The sequence below is a fragment of the Pieris rapae genome, chromosome 9 (assembly GCF_905147795.1).
Source record: "Pieris rapae chromosome 9, ilPieRapa1.1, whole genome shotgun sequence".
NCBI classification, from domain to species: domain Eukaryota; kingdom Metazoa; phylum Arthropoda; class Insecta; order Lepidoptera; family Pieridae; genus Pieris; species Pieris rapae.
Genome location: NC_059517.1, coordinates 2421813 through 2435809, shown reverse-complemented (window position 1 = coordinate 2435809; position 13997 = coordinate 2421813). Strand labels below are relative to the sequence as shown.

General features: G+C 32.2%; 3 protein-coding genes across 7 annotated transcripts in view; 2 read left to right on the top strand and 1 right to left on the bottom strand.

The window, feature by feature from the left end:
- The first annotated feature begins 108 nt into the window (after nt 1–108).
- On the top strand, nt 109–3277 carry LOC111002795 (activator of 90 kDa heat shock protein ATPase homolog 1). The gene is made up of 4 exons (XM_022273024.2): nt 109–721; nt 1248–1781; nt 2024–2184; nt 2868–3277. The coding sequence occupies exons 1-3, from the start codon at nt 365–367 to the stop codon at nt 2153–2155; spliced, it is 1023 nt and encodes a 340-aa protein (XP_022128716.2). The 5' UTR covers nt 109–364; the 3' UTR covers nt 2156–2184; nt 2868–3277.
- Nucleotides 3278–3617: 340 nt separating this feature from the next.
- LOC111002783 lies at nt 3618–12515 on the top strand. Of its 2 annotated transcripts, XM_022272996.2 has the most exons (16): nt 3636–3723; nt 3949–3981; nt 4463–4513; nt 5412–5630; nt 6245–6330; nt 7199–7262; nt 7758–7892; nt 8322–8363; nt 8440–8472; nt 8715–8906; nt 9383–9613; nt 9958–9992; nt 10082–10142; nt 10536–10676; nt 11203–11424; nt 11572–12515. In XM_022272996.2, exons 1-16 carry the CDS (start codon nt 3688–3690, stop codon nt 11866–11868), a joined length of 1878 nt encoding a protein of 625 aa, XP_022128688.2. In that variant the 5' UTR covers nt 3636–3687; the 3' UTR covers nt 11869–12515. The 2 variants fall into 2 exon arrangements, with proteins under 2 accessions (XP_022128689.2, XP_022128688.2); XM_022272997.2 differs by lacking the exon at nt 3949–3981 and having other exon boundaries at nt 3618–3723.
- LOC111002784 (protein TANC2) overlaps nt 12501–13997 on the bottom strand; it is a 215545-nt gene continuing 214048 nt past the window's right edge. For all 4 annotated transcript variants that reach the window (XM_045629544.1, XM_045629545.1, XM_022273000.2 and 1 more), the window contains one exon: nt 12501–13844. In XM_045629544.1, the coding sequence (XP_045485500.1) occupies nt 13560–13844 (285 nt within the window). In that variant the 3' untranslated portion in view covers nt 12501–13559. The remainder of the gene's footprint in view (nt 13845–13997) is intronic.

Below are 13997 nucleotides of genomic sequence, written 5' to 3'. Positions count from 1 at the left end.
TGCTTAGTTGTTTGGTTTTAAACATAAGTCTCCTTGTTAATTCTACTACAGGCCAATTAAGTGTCGAAATGTCGTATTATTAATTTGGCAACACAGGTCACAGAGTGTCAATCTGACATAACGCCAGCCGCCAGGGTGGTGGTAAAATTCGACTCATACTATACGATTTTTCTCGAAGATTGTAATTTGTAAATCTGCATTTTACAATTTTCCTTCAAAGTAACGATTATCGTTTCGTTTATGACATAGCAACTGTTATTATTGTGTCATACTACTATAATTGCTATAAATTATTAGAGTACAGTTTCGTTTGCGTGAAGTCCTCGTGTTGTATTCTACTTTTGGCACTGCACCGCATTGTAAAATGGCTAAATGGGGAGAAGGAGATCCTCGCTGGATTGTGGAGGAGCGGCCTGACGCCACAAACGTGAATAATTGGCATTGGACAGAAAAGAATGCAGGTCCTTGGTCCAAGGACCGACTAAAAGAGTTATTAATTAACTTAAAAATAGCTCAGAATGGTATAGATTGTAACATAACAGAGATCGAAAAATTAGATGGTGAAGCTTCGGCCAACAACAGGAAAGGAAAGTTAATATTTTTTTACGAGTGGGACATCAAATTGAAGTGGGAAGGTTTGTTGGCTGGTTCTGCAGATAAGATCAAAGGTGAAATCCATATTCCCAACTTATCTGAAGAAAATGATGTCAGTGAAGTTGATGTGAGTAATCATTAATCTATGATAGATACATAAGCCTTTAACACTAAAATAAAAAAGCCAACTGACTATCTCATCTATACAAAACTGTTGCAATAATAACATTACTGTGAAATGGGTTTATTTTCTGTTAACTTTTGTATTTTACAGTATCACTCATATATATTACTCACTAATTGGGTATAAAAGGTAGAAAGCCTCAGTATTGTTGTTGTTGTTGACCAAATCTGTAGAGCCTTTACCTTGAATTTGATTTTATCAAATAAATAAGTTAACAGTATTTCAATGTTAATGTGTGTCTTGAGAAGAAAAATGATTGTACATAGATTATAAATTCTAGTATTGATCTTAACCTATCAATTTAAATAATTACAAAGTACAAAAGTAATTAAGACCAAACAATATTATGTTAAATTCAATAATGAATAATTTTAATTATAACTAAATAGTAATATGCATTAATATGCATATAATTGAAGTCTATAATAATCCTTGTCACAAGTTACTAACATATATAATTAAATTTCAGATGACTGTGACAATAAAAAGTAGTGGCGATGACGCCCAGCGAGTGAAAGCGTTTATGCATAGCATAGGGAAAGATATTATACGCAATCAACTAACAGAGTACATCCGAAGCCTAAAGGAAGAGTTCTCAAAGGGGCTAATCCTCCCGAAAAAAGGTGAAACTCAAGTAAAACCAGATAATGTCTCTACTATAACTAGTGGATTTAACAAAAAAGTTAACATGGAACCAATAGTTTCAACTCCTACACAAGTTGGCTGCAAACTTGATACTAAGAGTATTGAGATAACAGAGACATTCCAATGTCGTGCCCAAGAGTTTTATGATGCCATGACTAGAATAGAGATGGTAACAGCTTTCACTCAGGGACATGTTAAGTTAGAGGCAGAGAAAGGCGGTAAATTTACCCTATTTGGTGGAAATATATCTGGTGAATTTAGGGAGTTGGTACCCGGCAAGAAAATTGTGCAATATTGGAGATATAAACAATGGCCAAAAGAACATTTCTCTGAGGTTACATTTAGTATTGAAGAGAAGGTAAGATTTTAAACATTTTCGGTAGTTATCTTTTTTTTAACAGGTACAATCTATATAAAAATCCCATTTGGCAAATAAATATAATAATGGTCAACCCTTAATATTTGACTCTCAGCCTTAGAATCCTCAGTGTGGTATAAACCCATATAAAGTATAAAGATCATATAGGAGAATTGAGTCTTTCTGATATTTTGTTTTGATTTTGATATTTTAAGATACATTATTACTTATATATTTTCCAGGATGACAACACCCTAGTTACACTGAAACAGGACCTGGTTCCATCATCAGAAGTGGAACAGACAAGAGAAAACTGGAAACGCTATTACTTTGACAGTATCAAGAGAGCATTTGGCTTTGGAGCCTTCCTGTGATTTTCACTACAATGCTTAGATAATACTAGGTAAGCGAGCTTACCTCAGAATAGACAGACAAAATGTTAAAATTATTTTATTGTACTTAAAGATTTGATTAGAATACCACATTTTTTTACTTGGTTCATATAAAAAAATTACCATAATATTTTACATTAACATAAAACAAATGAAGAATAAATGCTCTTTTCTTACTAGTTTACTTCTTACTGTATTGGGGCCATACTTGTCTGGTTATTTTATAATTATATAAATATTAATACAGGATTTCTTAGTTTTATGATAGGGTGTCAAATTTAGCAGAGTATCCTATATCCTCTTCCTTAATACACGAGTATGTGATCAACCTTCTGTGCCTGACACACATAGTCCATTTTAAGATCTACGGCATGCTTGCATTTGATTTGCTCCGGTTCAAACAATTTTTTTGGCTGAAAACTTAGCAATTAAAAAGAGTGGTGGAGAGTTTCTTGCCAAGTCATTTTTTTTATGCTCTGTGTCCTGTAAATGTAGAATGAATTTTTCACATTTTCATTGTTCATATGTGTAATTGGTTTAGCTATATCAAAGTTTTTTTTAATTTACCAGTACCCTACTATGTTTCCCTTAAGCTTGTGTTTGAGTGTTAAATGCACATTAAAATGTTAATGGAAGCGCATGCTCAAGTACGACAAAACTTAACCGGAACATAAGCATATATTTTTCATTTCAGGAACAATTTAGAAAAGGACTTTTATAAATGGTCCTCAAGAAGAAATGTGCAAGTCTTCTTAAATCATTGTTAATATCAACGGCAACAAACTTAGCTTGCAATAAATTGGTCGAACCCTCTAAAATAAAGCTTCAATGTTTATGTTTAATATATTTGAGTTATTTATTAATTTCCTGTTACCAGTTGTAACTTTCAAGTCTTGATACTTATTAAACAAAATCTAGCATTTATATAATGTTATTTATGTGATATGCAATGATTATTAATGAAATCTAAGTGTAAGTAATTATTATAAATAATGAGTTTTGTTGCCGTCGAATTCGCTGCCGATTACCGATTTGTATTGCTTACTATCTCAGTAGCTGATTGTGTTTATAAACTGGGTTTGTCAATAAAATATGTTAGGCTTATTTTGGTTGTTTTATTTTTTAATTATGGCTCGGAGGAAACAAACATGATAATGAGTTAATTACAAAAATAGTTTTTGGATTTTGGTGTCTATTATGTGCTAATAAGATTTTCGATGGTTATATTTTATTAGCGCCATCTGTTGACATTACGGAGAAATTACTAATTATTTTATTATTTTTTAAATAATTGTTTTTTAAATTTACAATGGAAGTTGTAACAACTTTATTCAACAAATACAATATCGAGTAATAACTGATTAATAGCTAAATAAATGTAACGAAATGCAAATGATGTATAATAATTTATGAATATACAAAGTACAAACTGGTGTCAGTTTATCCAGACCTATAAGGAATCTTATCAATTACTTGACCCCTCAAGTCAGTCGTTACTTCGATGTCAATCAAACATGTTGTTTCTTTGGGTGTTACTGACTATACATACGGTAAGTTAACATGATTTATCCTCTACTAGAATCCTAAGTAATTTTTAGTAATTGTCAAACTTTACTTCTTTTAAATAATTTCTATTATTAGATGATTTTATAGCCAAAAAAGAATTGTGTTTTCTTCATAAAAAGCTGCGTTATCTAAATAATACAAAACAAAATGCGCAGTATACAATTTTAACATTTTATATATTTTACTAAAGGTTTGATTTGTTTGCTTAGGTACCTTCACGCGCTATCTTAGCAATTTTTAATGTACGTATTATTAATTGATGTTAATTGCTTAGTATATTTGCTGATAGTACTATTTCTGGTGTCGAGTAAAGGGAACTTACATAATTCAGAAAATCTTTGAAAGATTCTGTTCAGTTGTTAAAATAATATTTAGGGTGCAATTCAGACAAGTTTTCACGACCCAACGATGCAAAATGGCAAAATTCAATACATTTAATACACTTATCGCTACGTCTAGTTTCTGAACTTCATCGTTTGAGTCGAGATTAAGCACTAAACCAATTGTGTTCTATAAAAAATATAATTTAGAAAAAAAAATAAATAAAAAAAATTTTTTTTCGTGGTGGGTTAATTTCGCACATTGTTGGAAAAACCCAAAAAAGGAATTCTGCTCCAACTTAAAATGCCTATTTTATGTTGTTAATTCAAATTTGAATACAAATATTTATGTTAGAATAGTACATCTTAATACTTCGACATAGAAATAAGTTCTTTTTTACAGGTTCACGCGCGGGTTGGTTTTGGAAGGTCTTATCTAGGAAATTCACGGATGGTAAGTATCAGGTCAAGGGTGTTTGATTAGTCGATTTAATGAAAATACGTAGTTACCTAACAAACTAAACAGACGTATGTTAATAGATTTGACAAAAGCACCAAACATTTTGGAAATGCTTTAAAATTCAAAAAACCGACTGATTCAGCCACGGCCAATAAAACTACCATTTATTATAACTACATTTAGTTGTAACACTACTTAACATCTGATATTATTATCTATTTTTGTGTTAATTTATTTGTTTATTGGTAATGGCTAAACGTGGCTAGTGATAGTGTTTATTATTATTAACTAACTGTGTTCTATCATCTGTGGTTTCACCCGCGTCTATTTAGCCGATACTGCTAATGTTTTTGTTGTCAAAACACAAATCGGGGACGGTTTTTTTTACACATTGCCCACACATTGTCTATGCTTGAAAACGGAATGCATTTTCGAGGATTCCTACACAAAATTAAGCGGTTTTTGTGCTATAATTTTTGAGCGCTTGGCTTACTTTTGCTTATAAAAGAAAGGGGGGGATAAATGGCAGTAAATCTCATAACGTAATACTTGAACGGCCCAGTGGGATGCATGTATGTCACGACCGGAGTATCGTGACATCAGGACCTTTATAACTTCCAATAGTGACAACCATACAGACCTCGACGATTTGTATGAAAGTTCGAAGCAGTTCTCTCTGTAGCTCTGAAGTCGCATCCTTATTATTAGGAATATACCAATGATATATTTCTTTTGTATGAAACTAGAACATGCCAATCACCTGACTGAGACAGTATAGCGTACCTATTGTCTTATAATAACTACATTCATTTTATAATACAGTACCTACTATACTTATGTTTTACGGGCTAATAATATGACTGTTGTTTAAAACTAAATGCATACATTTCAGTGTCATAGTTGGAGATGTATAAACGAAAAGTTGAACCTCACAGACGAATTACCACCAAAAGATATATATTCGGCCAAAATAAACAGTCTGTTTACATCTGAATGGCGGGAGGTTGCTGAAAGCGCCGTAGACTCCTGTTATGGTAATATAACGAAGACATATACGAATACATGCCCGGGTCAGGCGTTGATGCACTGCGTTGTAGATCATTTGGTTAAGGTAAGAACTTAAGGGAAAAAGCTTTATTTTATATATTAGCTTTGAAGAGTAAACTTTTGACTATTATGTAATGTTTCTGTTGCGTTAGGTAAAAAAGTCACAGGTTTATATATTTTTAATTGATTTAAAAAAAACAATTGATGTAATTTTTAAAATAATAGCGCGAGTTCGGTGGCGGAGTGATGTTCATATAAATGAAACTCGTTTTTTGAAGCTGGATTTCATCTGGCTTTAATCCTTTAAAATCCTGGATACCAAAAACGAACTTGTCTTATGTAAGGGTTCATAAGTGACGGTTTTGTTACCTGTATAAGATATATGTGTAGTCGACCTATTGGACATTATCGAAAACGGAATGTTGCATTACAATTTATGAGTGTGGCAAAAACTAAATGGCTTATTTTGGATAATTAACATTTGGTTAGCGGTTCTAATTATTAACTAAATTAACTTAAGTTACATAAATCGAGTGCGCATATATAAGTAGTTAAATTTCATACTTTACATTTATTTCCAATCCTTATATGGATTTACCATGGAATCTTTGTCTGTACCGTATAGCATGCAATGAATTGCGTTGCGTCCAGGTAAGTCTAACAAAAATATATTTTCAGAACTGTCCTGCAAATATGAGTAGTAAGGACGACAGATGTGCTCCAGTTTCCTCTCTCGCAGCTACTAACTATATGTTTTCGCAAAGGTAAGTATTTTTTAAAACCTTAGTTAACTGGTGTGATGGCCAATTTATTAACAAAAATATGCCTTTGTTTTCTTAACAAGATATTAAATCAACATAAAAGGAAGTTTAGCACTGCAGCGACTTTAAATTCCACAGAAATTTCCAATTCTATTCTTATACGTAATATTATTAATGTATTATTCAAGGAAGCAATTTGATATCTCGCAAAAATGCGTTCAATTTTTTTGAATACGGCGATTTTCTGTGATCTTTAAGGTCAATAAATTCGTTTGCGCTTTTCGATTGTAAATGGCCAACAACTACAATTCATATATATATGGACTAGATAAAAATTTGGCTGTCAGTATTTCTAATGAAATTATTTTGAATTGATTTTCGGGAAAACATTTCGTTCACTTGTTATTTAAATGAAATATCGTCTAACGTGACGGCAATTTACAAAAAGATTACAATATATATTTACAAAAAGAATACAATTAAAAAAATCACGGGTGCCGTTGTTCACCTGGCCGCACTTCTTCTCAGACGTAATTTATTAATAAATTACGTTATGCGTAATAAATTATTAATTAAATGATATATTATAATCAAATTGAAGCTAATTTTTCCTATTAATTGTGGGTTTCTAGTAAAATCTGGCCGCAAATTAGGGGTTCCCTGCTGTTAAAGATGATAAATATTTATTATTATTTGACAGCTCGAGCGAATAATTCTTCCAAACAATTTGTGAATTTCTCCACACGAAATCTTTTAGAACTTCTGTTTAGTTCTTTATACGCTCTAGGAGTGCTGTTCAAGTTATATATGTGTATTCCTAACTCACTTACTTAGGTTTAATAAACTTTAGTTATTAACTTAACATTTTCAGTCGCTACAACAACCTCGAGATTAGCATACCTACAGAGCGTCGGCCGTCGAATTTCCTTCGAAATGTAAGTTGGAAAAACGATAATTAAAGAACTAAATTACTGCATGAAAGTGATATAAACAGATAAAATTTTGCAGGATCAGCTGTTTTGTGTAAATATCTTACACATGCTAACATTCTCTGTATATCTAAATTGATAATTATTTATTACTGTATAAATGATTTTTTGTCTGATAACTTATAATTACTTATTTAATCAAAGAAGTTTTATTTAAACACAAGCAGCCACCTAGCTTAATTAGCCGTTTAATTAACAGCCTAGCCTTAAAGGCTGTTTGATCAACTGGCTGCGAGTTGAGACAGCTACATACCAACATATGGAACATTTTACTTTACTATATACTTTTCCGAAATAAAAACTGGTTTTTCCCCAGCAATTTTTGCTCCATAAATACCTTTATCAGACTGCAATATAACAAAAATAATAATAAAAATAAAAAGTTTTGCGCTTAGCAACATATTCATTAATTTTTACTTATACACATTATTTCATTTTTAGTATTTCAACATAAAATGCTGTGACTTACCGGATATTCTCATTGAGAATAATCTCGATGAATGTGGTTTCAAGAAATTTATGGCCTACCACCTTCATGACAAGCAAACTGATCGGCAATTTAAATTACCTCACAAGGTAAGACTGAAAAATATCATCATATGTATGGCCGAGTTAGAAATCACATTCCATCTTTATAATTATTTGATTATCGAGGACATTATAAAAATAAGATATAAAGAGCAGTGTTAGCGTACCGAGTCTCAAGCCTGAGGTCGTAGGTTTGATCCCCGGCCGGGCACCAATGAACTTTTTTTTATGTGCTTACGAACGGTCAAGGAATACATCGTGAGGAAACCGGTTTGCCTTAGATCCAAAAAGTCGACGGCTCTCCAGGAAATGAAACAGATACAAGAATTTGAGTCCCAGACCTAAAAACGTTGAAGCGCCACTGATTTATTTTTATTATAGAAAAAAACGTTTTATTTATCATAATTTAACAACAAATTTTAAATAATATACTAACATACATTTTATCTTTATTATCAATGGTTGTCTCTCTTTTAGGTTGAAATTCCTACTACGGCGAAATCTATGATGGAAGTTGATGTAAGTAATAAATTGGTCTAAATAATAAAAATAAATATTAAATAGTATCTCACTAATCTCTCAATGTTGGTTGTAGGGTTTACAAGAATCACATCAGGACCTAGAGGAGGTGAGTATTATACGATATAGACAACTCAATTATTTAGTTGCTTTGGTTCTAAAGATTTTTATCTTGACAGATTAGTATCTAAAAATTTAAAGTATCTAAAATCCTTTCCAAATCTAGTGTAGTCTTTTTTTAATGGCGCCGTAATCTAAAAAATCTTAGCAGGCTTTAATTTACTAGGAATCCATATATATTCAAATTTATAGACTGAAAGAGTATCTAATAATTGAAATGGGTTTTGTCAGGAATGGGATCCTTTAGAGTGCTGTGATGTCAACGATTTTATAAAAGATTCGTGGCGTAACGAGTGCCACCTTGAAATGTCCTGGAATGAAACAAATAGACTTGGATTCATCGACATCAGCTCTCACCTTCCACCCACGACCACAGAAAAGGGAGAACTTCAACGGAGTGACGTAAAAGTTGTTCCTTTATCTGTAAGTACAATTATTTATATCTTATAGTTCCGTAATTTGTCTTGAGGCAAGCACTAATCCTTGGCCCACGCCGATCTGAACGTTCTTTAGCCACAACTGAACGTCGCCAGAATTCTTTAGGCCGTGAACACGTTTTCAATTTCCTTGGGGATTCCGGGATTTGGGTTCCCTTCCAAAAGTGTCTGCTATCGATCTCTACTTGCGACGAACGGTGGAACTATTCATAGCGTTATTAAAATTGTATGAGGTATCAAAACTTGGTGATTAGAAGAAGAACTTTGGTCAGCGTATTGTAAAATGGCCATAGGTCTGATGGATGCCGGTTTTAGAAAACCTACCTATTGAGTGTACACACTAATAGACCAGATTGAGTGTACACACTTACGTACAAAAGATAAAAAGAAGCAAATAGAAATGACCCTAGTTAGTGTGTCACATGCTTAACCGCTAGGCTTAAACTGCTTTTGCTATTACAGTGCGAAAAAGAAACATGTATATTCAAGAAATTGAACATTTTATTGGATTCTGGAGAAATAGATTTGCTTGCTTTCACCAAACTTTTGGATAGTATGACATTAAATTACCCCTCTTGGGAGAAAGCTAAAGCAAGGGTGACAACACAGTGCTTCACCAAAATCCACAGAATATATGAAGCTGAATGTCGAATCAATGAGATACTGTCATGCGTTATGGATGTGCTCTCTGAGGTAAATAAATTGCTAGTTATATCTATATTATTGTAAATATTAATGTCTAATTTACATTTTTACCGAATAAGGTAGCTATTTCCCGCCAACGTTTTTACAGATAATAGACAAAAACAAGGCGGGAAATTGTGGTTTGTATTTCTAACAGATAAACTATGTTTTAGGAGTTTTGAACACCAACGTGTTGTATGCAAATGACGATGCATCGCGTTATTTATGTGTTTTTAATATTAAACTATTGTGTATTAAATAGTTACACATATAAATGGTAACACTTTATATTCTTTTAGATGATAATAAAACGAAATCGTGCAGTTTTTTTTATAAATGATTTTATATTTCAGAACTGTCCAAATGTCAATAAGGACCATCCGTGCAAGTAAGTGTTTTAGTTTAAAAGAGAGTTAAACGAACAGTTTATTCCCATATAATTTCATTATTACACTTCATTTTATTACTCTGTTGTAGAAATAAAGACACAATCAACAAAGATGTTATCTGCCAGATAAGTTCTGGAAAATATTCGCCGGTAAGTTTGTGTTATAAAATCAAATTTTAATTCTGTAACCGTTAATCAGATTATAGTGAGATATGTTGCTATATAATTGATAGTACTTGCTACAAATATTCTTAAGTTTATTTATGTTCTTAAAATTAATATAGATAATGTCATAAACTTTGTTTTAGTTATTATATATTGTATTAATTTAGTATGTGTGGAATTAAAAACAAATATGGCACCACAGTACATGCGAGGTGCGTTCCGTTGCATGCCATATCACAATTTTACGGCGTTTCAATAAATTATAATCTATCGAACGAAAGTTCGTTAAATTATAAGCAGTGGGTATAACATCTATAGTATAACCCAATGGTATTTATTAATTTAATGGTGATATAAAAATCTTTATATTTATTTCAGAAACTACGTCGTCAATTTTGTCCTATTCCCAACTTTGTGCCAAATGACGTGTTGTCAGAATGCGGTGTGACGTCACTGTCCACGATGCAATACGTACCTCATTATGAAAGAAAAATGTCGCGATGGGAGAGTAGATTTAATGTAAGTCTCCTACGAGTTATGTCCATTTTTTACCAATCAATCATATATACTTACTTCTTATCATATATCATATAAATCTTCAATACCAGTCACTTTCCGAGCGGCTTGATCCCTTGGTGTTGCGTATCATTTTACCGCACTTATCATAGAGGGTGTTCAGAATTGTTCGGATTAATACCTGCAGCTGTCTCATAATTGGACGTAAAGGCAGAATGCGAATTTCCACCAGTGTGACCTCGACGTCCGTTGTTCCACAACTGAGCGTTTTAAAGGCAGCTTTTCACGCTCACCACTACGATGTGAAACCAGCTGCACACTTAAGTATTTCCGAACCAATTCGATTTAGAGCCCCCCTCCCCCCTTGCGGGAGCATATCAATTCTTAAAACGCCGGAAACGCACTGGCGAGCCCTCTGGCTTTGAGTGTCCATGGACGGCAGTATCAGTCTAAAATCACTGTTTTATAAAAAAAATGCATTGGGTCAATCACTATACTTTTCACAGTTAAAACTTTCATTGACTTTCAGTGTAAGGAATTAACGCCACCAACAAGCTGCGTTTTAAAGAAAATGGGAGTTTTGAATCAATACGGATTCATCGATTACTTTAAAATGAAGAATTGGTTACACAAAACCAGCTCATCGCCCTTCTACGAGGTGTTTTTCAGCATGTTTCTGGTCACACCCATGTATCAAGAATATTGTAGTTCACCTAAAAAACTGCTAAATATTCTAGATATTATGGTTACGGTAAGTGGAATTTTTAATACTTTAACTTTTCTAGATTCAGATAATATTTTTATTTATGTGTATCTGTGTACATAAAATTGTCCTGTCTTAAAACATTAAAAGAAAACTCTTAAAAAGAATATTCTTTACCGTAAAGTTTCTTTTCAGACATGTCCAGAATCGAAGCGGAAACAAAATACGAAATGCAACAAAATATTTAATGAAATAAAAAACACACCAAATGTATCTCGGGATAGACTTGATCAACTTTTTAAAGTCTTGTACAACACGACCGAAGAATTAAAACCTTCGCATTTGAGTTCCGAAACACATAGCAAAAAAAAGTTTGACTTTGGCATTTTAGGATCCGATGCGCCTCCTGTCAAAACAATAGATGTCAAACCGAAGCCAAAGACACTAGTGGTTCTACCCGTATACCAACGTATGAATTCTTCCCATTCTTAAATCGTAATATTTAGATTTTTGTATTAAGATAAATAAGTCATTCTAAATTAAAAAGTGAAAGATTAAATCGAGTTATTTTTGTAGGTTAATTTAAAATAATTATTAATTATGTAGGTATTTCTTCCTAATAAACAAGCGAAAATTAATGTTTTCCTCCCATCAAGTTTATTATTATCTCGTCATACGTGCCATTTGAGACATGGCAGTTTTTGCCGAATTGTCAGAAATTACATCTGTCAAATAACCATTGGAGATTTACTTCAGTAAAACTTCACTGTAAAGTTGAGTTCTTGCTTGATTTATATAAACCTAAGTACTTTTTCTGTCAATCGTGTGTATTTTGATTACACTGCGATAAAGAGATGATGGCCACATTCTGTTTAAATAAGGGTACATAGTAACCATGCAAGAGAAATTCATCCAAATAACAACTAACTTTCAGCTCTGTTTAACTTGTCTTTGAATATTTGCCAACTGAATAAACTTTGGATAAAAATTAGTATAGGGTCATTAAATAAAAACAAATTTGAAAGCAGTTTATGTATATTTCTGTCGACAGAAACTATTGTACTAATGTTTATTCTACATTTGCATTGTATCAAGAATTCAGTCTTGTAATCCAATATGAATAAAATTTAGTAAATGCATCGAAATGTTTTAATCGAAATTTTATAATTGTAGTACAATTTATTTGCTAAAAGACGTATATATTATAAAAAACTATACATATTAAAAATACGATATTATGCCTTATTTCCCTAAAACAAGGTAAAATAAATTAGGTACAGGTAACACCAAACTTCGTTGCCTTTACGGCTGATTTAAAATTTTTTCATCAAAACTATGCGATTAAACGATTACAATTTTACAATCGGCCCCACGTTTGGTGTTATCTTATATACAAGCAAGACAACGGGCTCGAGTTTAACTCAAAATAAATTTAAATAATAACAATAGAAACTGCTATTTCATATAAGCATTGAATAACAAAATGGCAAGCAAAATATTCGAGAAATTATAACTAATCTGTACACGGAATACGAAAAGGAAAATCTTTTATTTACATTTATTTGATCACATATATTCTAAGCAATCGATAAAACTCAAACGGCACTCGATAAAGGTATATACAATGTGGCGAATATATAGATTATATAATTTCCGTATGACAAAAACGCCATAAAATTAAGAGATAAAAATTCACACACTTTTATAAGATACACATTTTAATTGGCCTATAGTTTTAATTTTATATATAAGTTAATATCTTTTAATTTGTCAAATATTTGTGTAAAGTGTAAGGCACTTTTTTAAGTCACTTTACAATTCATATATTCATAGGAAAAACTTATATCTATTTTAAAATATTAAATTACCTAACCAACGCAATTTATATATTTAAAGTACATTCGTTTCGTAAATATCGATCGTGAATTTAAATTTTAACTAAAATTGATACACTAATACATTTTTGGGTGGAATTTTTGACACCGCTAAGACGTAATACTGGAGATAAAATTTTACTAAAATATTTTTCTTAAAAACCTTTCCATTTAACATTTTTGCCGAGCGATCGGCTATTAAAAAAATAAATGCTGTCATTTTTAAAGTAAATTCATTAGAACTCCAAGTAAAAAACGCACCCTGTAGAAAGATTTTAATACATACCTCAATACAATATAAAAAGACACTTAAGGCATATTCAAACTAATGCTGTCATAATTCCTCATAGATCGCGTATCCAGGCTATGTGGAGTGTTCATTCTGGTTAGTATTTCCTGTTGGAGGGCTTTGAGGGTTCGAGCAGCAGACAAATCCGTGGGCGGAGCTAGTAATAAGGCGCGACGGGCGTGCGGTAATGCGTCAGCGGGTTTATTAAGAGCAAGTATCGCACGTGACATTGCGTACGCGCACTCAAATGCGTTCGGACGGAGTAAGGACGCGCGCGCCGCTAGATCTAACGCTTCTGATGGTTCCTGTAACGAAATAATTTTTTCAGACATTTGCTTTTATTTTATCGAATCAAAATTGTCTTTGAGTCGAATATATTTTCTTTAGGTTTTCGCTTCGTAAAAGACCTTTCTTTACTATATCTATACTGTTTCATCTATGATAGGTTCTTAATTTAC

Bases quoted from the DNA above. Each gene is read 5' to 3' on its own strand.
- LOC111002795 (XM_022273024.2), top strand. From the start codon at position 365: ATGGCTAAATGGGGAGAAGGAGATCCTCGCTGGATTGTGGAGGAGCGG. The intron at 722-1,247 runs GTGAGTAATCAT...ATTAAATTTCAG, and splicing joins ATGATGTCAGTGAAGTTGAT to ATGACTGTGACAATAAAAAG. The intron at 1,782-2,023 runs GTAAGATTTTAA...TATATTTTCCAG, and splicing joins CATTTAGTATTGAAGAGAAG to GATGACAACACCCTAGTTAC.
- LOC111002783 (XM_022272996.2), top strand. From the start codon at position 3,688: ATGTTGTTTCTTTGGGTGTTACTGACTATACATACG. The intron at 9,614-9,957 runs GTAAATAAATTG...TTTATATTTCAG, and splicing joins TTATGGATGTGCTCTCTGAG to AACTGTCCAAATGTCAATAA. The intron at 10,143-10,535 runs GTAAGTTTGTGT...TATTTATTTCAG, and splicing joins GTTCTGGAAAATATTCGCCG to AAACTACGTCGTCAATTTTG.